Source organism: Fukomys damarensis, unplaced genomic scaffold (genome assembly GCF_012274545.1).
Source record: "Fukomys damarensis isolate Sample0158 unplaced genomic scaffold, DMR_v1.0_HiC HiC_scaffold_37, whole genome shotgun sequence".
Taxonomy (NCBI): Eukaryota; Metazoa; Chordata; class Mammalia; order Rodentia; family Bathyergidae; genus Fukomys; species Fukomys damarensis.
This window is the reverse complement of record NW_022900949.1, coordinates 1,524,507-1,531,895: the sequence shown is the minus strand read 5'-3', so window position 1 is coordinate 1,531,895 and position 7,389 is coordinate 1,524,507. Positions and strand designations below refer to the sequence as shown.

The window sequence follows — 7,389 nt, the reverse complement described above, 5'->3', positions numbered from 1 at the left end:
GGACAGGGGCCCCACGTGTAGGCCGAGGAGCACCAGGGAGGCGACGGCGCCCAGGGCCAGCACCAGGCTCCGGTCGGGCCTCCGTGCCCGGGGCCAGCGCATCCTGGTGGCCAGATCCTTGATGGCCCCTGCGGGAGACGAGATGCGTTCCCTGAGCTGCGCTGGACACCTGGCTGCACATGTACAGGCACCCGGGTGGGAAAATGACTGAATTCACCCTTGACCCGTCCCCAGCCCATCCCTCCCAAGATCCCCTTCAGCGCCCCAACCCATGCCGGCTCCTTGTGTTTTAGGGGTGCTGGAACCCAGGGCCTCTCACATCCTGGGCCAGCGCTCACCACTAAGCTGCACCTACAGCCCTTTTCCCCCACCCCACCAGGAAGCCCGGAGCTTTTGGTTACAGCCGTTACCCACTCTTCCTGTTTTTAGCAGTTCCTTAATCTAAGCATGGCCCCCGGCCAATCTGAGATCCCTAAATGTACTGTTCTTTCCCCAAAGCCCTTTTCAAGGGGTCCATTTCCAGGGAGCCCTCCCTGACCCATTGGTGAGAGTTCTGGTTCCCAGTCCTGAGTCCACGGAGGTATCTGTGTTGGCTTTGTTTTCCCAGAATTGGAGGGCTCCTTAGGGCTTCTGGCATTTCTGGGGGATCAAGGAGTTTTGGATGAACTTTCAAGCAAAAGTGAACTCATTCAGGGGGCCGGGGATTTAGCTCAGTGGTTCTGCTGCCTGTCTTGCAAGCACAAGGGCCCGAGTTCGATCCCCAGTAAAAAAAACCCAGCTCTAGTGACCCTTCCTCTTGAAAGCTTTCCTGTACCACTTTCAGGGTGAGCTGTTGGGTCTCCCTTCCACATCTCAACCCATCACAGGGTAGTGAGGGCATGAGGGGCCTCTGGCACCCTGCTCCTAGTGGGACTCAATGAATTTTTGAATTTGTTGAATGAACACAAAGGCCGCAGCACTCACCCCAGGCAGTGTCGGGATGTCAGTGCTGGGCTGGTGTTTCCTCCGTCTTCCCGACAGCACCTGCAACAGTGCGACAGCGTGGGGCCCTCAGGGGGTCTGTCGGGCCCCTCTGACCCCCAGTGTCCCCTGGCTCCCTTCACCAGTGACAGCCTGAGCAAGGCAGAGAGCGCTTTCCAGCTCCCAGCCGAGGCCACAGGGCCTCCCTCCCTGAACCATGAGGCCTTGTCCCAAGTGCGCTCATCCTGGCCCGGCAAGGCCTTGCGGCCTCGTTATCGCTGTGTGGTGCCGAAACGGACCTCGGTTGCACTTCCTGAGCTCCGCTGTGACCCTGGGAGAGGAAAACGCTTGCAGCCTTGAGGGACGACGCCCAGAATCCCCCTCAGGTGACAGTACCGCAGAGACTCTGTCGCCCGGCACGGGTCAGCTTTCCCACGGCTGAGACACAGCAGCCTGCACCCACAGCTCAGAGAGGGGCCTAACCGGCTCCCGGTGTCAGGGGGGTCAGTCCGTGGCAGACGCGTCACGGGACGTGGCGAAGCGGGGGGAAAGTTCACGGGGCACGGGGAGCAGGGCAGGGGCAGGGTGCCAGGGAGGAAGCAGTGAACAGCCGGATATGGTCCCCGACTCATACGCCACGACCTACCGAGACACACCTAGTCGCACGACTGACTCATTCTCCAGGAATCTCTTAAGCCAATTAACTTGGCACCACTCAGGCCAAAGTCACATTCTATGTTTTCGTCAGCTTGACACCCAGTCGTGTCCCTCAACTGTCCTTAATCCCCAAATAAAGGCAACGGCGATTTCATAACTCTGCCCGACGCGACCCGACTCTCCCGCGTACAACGGGAAACTTGGCTGCCTCCCCCAAAGTCTCAAGAGCCCCGGCACTGCTGAAAAGTCCAAGTCCAAGCCTCCTCTGAGGCTCGAGTCAGACTCTTCACCGTAAACCTCCAGAAAAATAAAAAAACAAGTTCCTGAGCCCCAAGATACAGTGCTGCAGGGTACGCACAGCTGCTCCAAAAGGAAGAGGAAAGGATTACAAAAGAACAGGACTAAAGCAACATCAAAACCAGCAGGGCAGACAGTAAACCCTGTACCTCCGCGTCCACTGCCCCGGCAGGCGGTGTGAGCCGTGGACTCCACGCGGCCCGGACAGTCCTACACCCGGGCCTCGATGACCGCAGCCCACGCTGTACCTCCCGTGAGCACCTTCTGTCTGCGGCCTGCAGCTCTCCCCAGCAGGTGGTCCCCACTTCTGACTCCTCGCTTCTGTGTCTTGGGGTCTCCAGCGGACTTTCACGGCTTCCCACAAGCAGCATCTCACTCTGGCCTCTCGGGGGCGCACTGCCCGGCTCCGGGATCTTCTTCTGAAGCCTGGAGGATGCCTCCACCACGCCATCACTCTCTTCCTCCATGGCTGCAAAACCAGCATCACACAGACAATGCCAAGGTCTGCTGGCAGCTCAAGCCAGAACTGGGCCCCCTTCGACCACGGCCGAGGAGGCCTCTCTGCTTTCCCCAGCTCCGCCTGGATCAGTCCTCCCGGACCACCTCCCTCCTGTAACTCATCCCAGCTTTGCTCTGTGTCCCGTTCTCGGGGAGTCCCCTGTTCCTGTATCCGCTAGCGACTTCATCTGCAGCCTTCCCGGTGCAGAGTTAGGTTTTCCACAAATGAATGAACACGGGGCGACCATACCATCTAAGAAAATAATGATTCTTGGGACGAACCTAAATGATCATTCTTTCCAGCCAGTATCAACTGTCCACCTCCAGGAAGCTGTCCGAGCCCCGGCCTTTAGGGTTCCATGGGGGCTCATTAAACAGGCAGGAGGAAGGCCTTCCCCAGGCATGGGTGACCAGCGGCTCCGCTCCCCTCCCCAGAAGTTGGGATGAGGCTTCTCCCCCACTGAACAGCGCCTCTCTGAAGACACCTCCGGGCAGCCTCAGTATCCACGGGACAGGGTCACTTCGGAGACCAGATGGGTCGTTTGCAGCAGTGCAGGAAGAGATGGGGTCTGGGGTCCACTTTTAAATTTGAGGACTGGGAGACACCAGGGTTGAGATGAGTGCAAATGGTGAGGACACTGACTTGGCAGAGGATGGAGAAAGAACTCAGGGGTGAGTCGGGAACAGCAGGTGCAAGGGCCCTGGGGCACGAAAGAGCTGTTGGAAAGCAGCACCGAAGCCCTAGGGGTTTTGCTTCTGAAGGTGGATCTGGGAGCCCCAAACAGTCAAATAACACCTTGGGAGGCTGAGGCAGGAGGATCAACATGTTTGAGGGCAGCCTGGGCAACTTAGCAAGAGGCTGTCTCATAAACCAAAACCAACCAACCAAGCATTCACTGCGACCTGGTTACTGAAAAGGGGGGCTGGAGCAAGAGGGGGTCAAACCACCCAGTGGTGTCTCTCACTGGAATTGGGGTCTTGGGTGAAGCAGACCCTCTTGGCATAACTATTTGGCTTCAGAGGATCTCACCAAGTCGTGTTCCTTTTCTTGCATTTTCTTTTTTTTTTTTAAAGAACTCTTTATGTATGAAACACTCTTCATCAGCTGCCTCTTTTTCTTCCCCGAGCTCTGGTTTTGATTAACGTAAGGATTCTCAGGCCAGCAACTGGATTCTTTCCTGGCCACATCTATGAAGATCACCCGTTCATGCGGCAGTATGTGACGGTCAGCGCTTGGTGGGGCTTGCACAGTTCACGTAGGAGTTGGCGGCAGGCTGAGTCCCCCCCACTTACCCCAGAGAAACTGAGATCTACGCTCTTTCTCCCTGCTCACCAGGGCACCCGGCAAAGTCATGAAGTGGGAAAACCTCAAGCAGGAAACAGCTTCAGAGCTGGCCACATCTGGACCTGTGTGAGAAAGTGCTTCTGGCTGAGCCTGGGGGACTCGGTGGTTTGTCCAGGTGGCCCCCGGGGCCCCTGCCTGCACATATGAAAGTCACTCATTCACTCACTCACACATATGCTGAGTGCTTCTGAGGGAGCGGAGTTGTCTGCACCCTGGACAGGGCCCCCTTATGGGGTTAGAGTTGGGTCAGCAGAAGAGAGAGGGATATTGAAGCTGAGGTTTTGGAGGATGCATAGGAGGTTGATAAACCCTCCAGCAACAACAGGAGACACAGGGTGCTGTGAGTAGCTGTCCCTGTAGGATGCGTTAGAGCAGCAATGGCGAACCTTTTGGAGCTTTCTGTAGGAGGAAGCAGCCCGCTGGGGCTTCTCCACCATGCGGTTAGAGGCTGAGGACCGATTATTCAGTACAAATGCGATTGTTCCCAGCATTTTCTTTTTGTTCTGCTGCTTTGTTTTGAGGTAAGATCTCACAATGCCTGAACTGTCCTTGAATTCTCACTGGTCCTCCTGCCTCAGCCTCCCAGGTGCTAGGATTACAGGGGTGCAGCATCGTACCCGGCCGCCAATATTTTCCATCTGAGGTGGGTTAAATACGCAGATTCTGGATCTCTGGAGGCTGAGGGCAGATATGTGACTGAATATTCACGAGCCCCGGCCTCCACAGAGCAAAGCACATCTGAGCGCGGTTGAAAATTAATTAGCTGTTGAATACCGATGAGGGATTAACCATCACTGAGGAATATTAACGAGCGGCCAGAGCCACACCAGGGGCTGACTGGCCCCGCGTCCCCCTGGGTCGCCCGCAGGTGACAGAGCTCCCAGGCCGCCTTCGTGGCCCTCAGCCCATCCCTCAGGAGGTGGAGGAGGGAGAGGCCTGTCTGGCCCTGCGACATTCTGTGGTCATTCCTGCCTGACCTTGCCTCCACTGCCCTATGAGGATTCCGCGTGTTACACTCCCGCTGCCCCGAGGGCCACAGAGGCTCAGAGGCTGAGTCCCAGCACCTCTGCCAAGCCTGGGCCTCGCTTTCCCCTGTGGGGAAAACAGGGCTCATCCTTGCCTCGCCCTCCCGCTGTGGAGACAACAGAACTGATGCTCTCGGCACAGTTTTGGTGGCCTCCACAGACCACCCAGCCCTGAGACAGCAGCTGAGCACCTGCAGGACCCGCAGGGCTCGCCTGTCATTCCAGTGCTCAGGGAGGCTGAGGCAGGAGGATCGCTGGGAGTTCAATCAGCCTGGGACACATGGCGAGACCCTGTCTCAAATAACAAAACAAACAACAAAACAGAAAGCCTAGATACAACGGCGTCTGATCCCGCGGCCCCCAGAGCAGGCACGACTGCCGTGGTTGTCCCTTGCCAGCTGGATTAACGGTGGCTTTCGGGATCACCAGGATGACAGCCTCGCGGGGGGCTTCCGGGATGTCCCCACCAAGTGCGGTAGAAGACATCCCCAGAGCCTGTGTGCCAAGGTCAGGTGTGGGCCCAGTGCAAACACCTGTTGCTTGTGGGACCTGTTGGCTAAGCGCTGTCCACACCAACAGCGGTCACTGCTGTCCCCTGGCCGAGCACCAAGAGCCTTGCATGTGTCGCCATGGGACATGGCCAGGGTGACAGAGAAACTGCAGCTGTCACAGAATGGGTGGAGGGAAGGAGACGGCTTCTGGGATGGTGGCAGACTCCAGGGGTGCAGGACTCCCCGGCTCTGGAGGGGACAGCGAGCTGGGCACAGAGAGGGCATCTTGTAGCCAGAGGTCACACAGCCCCGAAACTGCAGCCCTGACCTGCCTGACCTCAGTAAGCCAGCGCTGACAGCTGGTTTCCTGACAATGCCAGGTGGAGCTGTTTTTACAAGGCGTGGCAGTTGCTATTCTAAATAAGAAGAAAGAAAACAACCAGAAAATTGCCAGGAAAAGTGACTGCCTGGGTTCATGCAAGACAGGCTCTGCTTTGTATGACCGTACACGCTCCCAGTGTGGGTCAGGCCTCTTCGATGGGCCCCGCTGCACACCTGGGTGTGGGAGGGGACACTGCCCTTCACGCCTGGCATCTAGGGTTTCTGGAGCTCCAGGCTCAGCCACGTGTCAAAGCCCTGTGATTCACTGGCACTGCCCGGGGACCGGGGCGGCTTCACGAGGGCCCCCTGGATAAATTGGCTCTGGCCTGGCCAAAGCCTCGAAGGCCTCCCGTGGGTGTCCGTTCCAGGTGGGGAAACTGAGGCTGGGGACGGTGGGCTGGGCGTCTCAGCCCCTAGCAGCCCATAGGAAGCTCTGTGAACCCACACCTTTCAGGCTATCCGAGCTCCTCCTGGGGCCCTGCACTCTGAAACTGTCAGGAAGTCAATTAGCCCCAATTTTGTTTTTTTGAGGCAGCTTCTTGCTATGTAGCTCAAGCTGGCCTTAACCCTCCCGCTTCAGCCTCCTGAGTGCTAGCGTTACATCTACCACCACCTGGCCCCACTTTTATAGAGGGAAACTGAGGCACAGAAGGGCATTTGGGTGGGAATCCAGTCTCTGCCTTTATCACCCCATGGGATTTCCTTGCATTTTCTGGGTTGGTAATGAGCTCCCCATCACAGGAGGCAAGCAAGCCAGGCCACAGTCCACCAGGAAGAGGGGCTGCTCAGGACATCCTCCTTGGTTCCCAGGGTTGCCCCAGGTTAGTCCTTGCCCTGCTCTGGCTCCGGAGGCTGGCAGCGAGAGTTCAAGTCCCCGTGGAGACCACCAGCTCTGTCCACCCGGGGGAGAGGGCGAGAGGGAGGGCCTGACCCTGGACCCTGGGGACAGCGGCACATCGGTGGAGCCACCAGGCTGGCCCCACCGGGAGTGTGGCGGCTCCCTCAGGGGCCCCAAAGGGGTCCTAGCCCAGAGGGGCTGCCTCAGTTTCCACACTTGAACACATGGAACCTGCCCAGAGTGACCGGCCAGCCCCGCTCTGGTGATGTCCCTGTCCCTGCTGGAAGGTCACGGACAGACGACGCCCCCCACCCCAGCTCCCTCCACCGCTGCCAGGTGCCACCTGCGCAGAGGGAAACTGAGGTTCCTGGCCTGAAACCGCTTGCCCGAGCTGCCCCACCCCGGCAGAAGCCCAGCCGGGTCACCGCCCGCCTCGGGGAAGGGAAACTGAGGCCCGTGCTGAGACCAGGAGTGACCTGCCCGCGCCAGCAGGGCCGGGACCCGCACCGGGGACGCTGAGTCCCCAGATGTGGCCTGGCGAGCTCTGCGCGGAGGCCCTGTTCTGCAGAGGAGGGGTTCCGGGGACCCCGCGTTGGGAACGCTGCTGCCCCCGGAGGCCTCGGAAGCACGGCCGATCCCTTCCGGGCTCCGTGTGGCCCCGACCTCACTCCACCCTCAAACTCACCGCCCGGTCACGCCGGCCTTCAGCCGCTCCTCTGGAGGAGGAAGGATTTCCACCTGAGCCGGAGCCCACGCCCTCCGGCTCCTTCCTGCCCCGCTCCCCGCCTCAACTACGCCGGTGCTGTCTCCTAGCTGCGGCGGGTTTCCTGGTGGCCGAGGTGAAAACCCCTGCCAGCCCCCTGCGGCCACGCCCTTCCAGGGCCACTTCTCCATCCC

The 7,389-nt window shown here is 59.0% G+C and overlaps 1 protein-coding gene across 1 annotated transcript in view; it reads right to left on the bottom strand.

Moving 5' to 3' along the window:
- Window positions 1-7,389, bottom strand: part of B3gnt3 (UDP-GlcNAc:betaGal beta-1,3-N-acetylglucosaminyltransferase 3) — a 15,592-nt gene that overhangs the window by 2,194 nt on the left and 6,009 nt on the right. Inside the window, 1 exon segment of the mRNA XM_033759388.1 lies at window positions 5-128. Coding sequence (XP_033615279.1) covers window positions 5-128 — 124 coding nt within the window.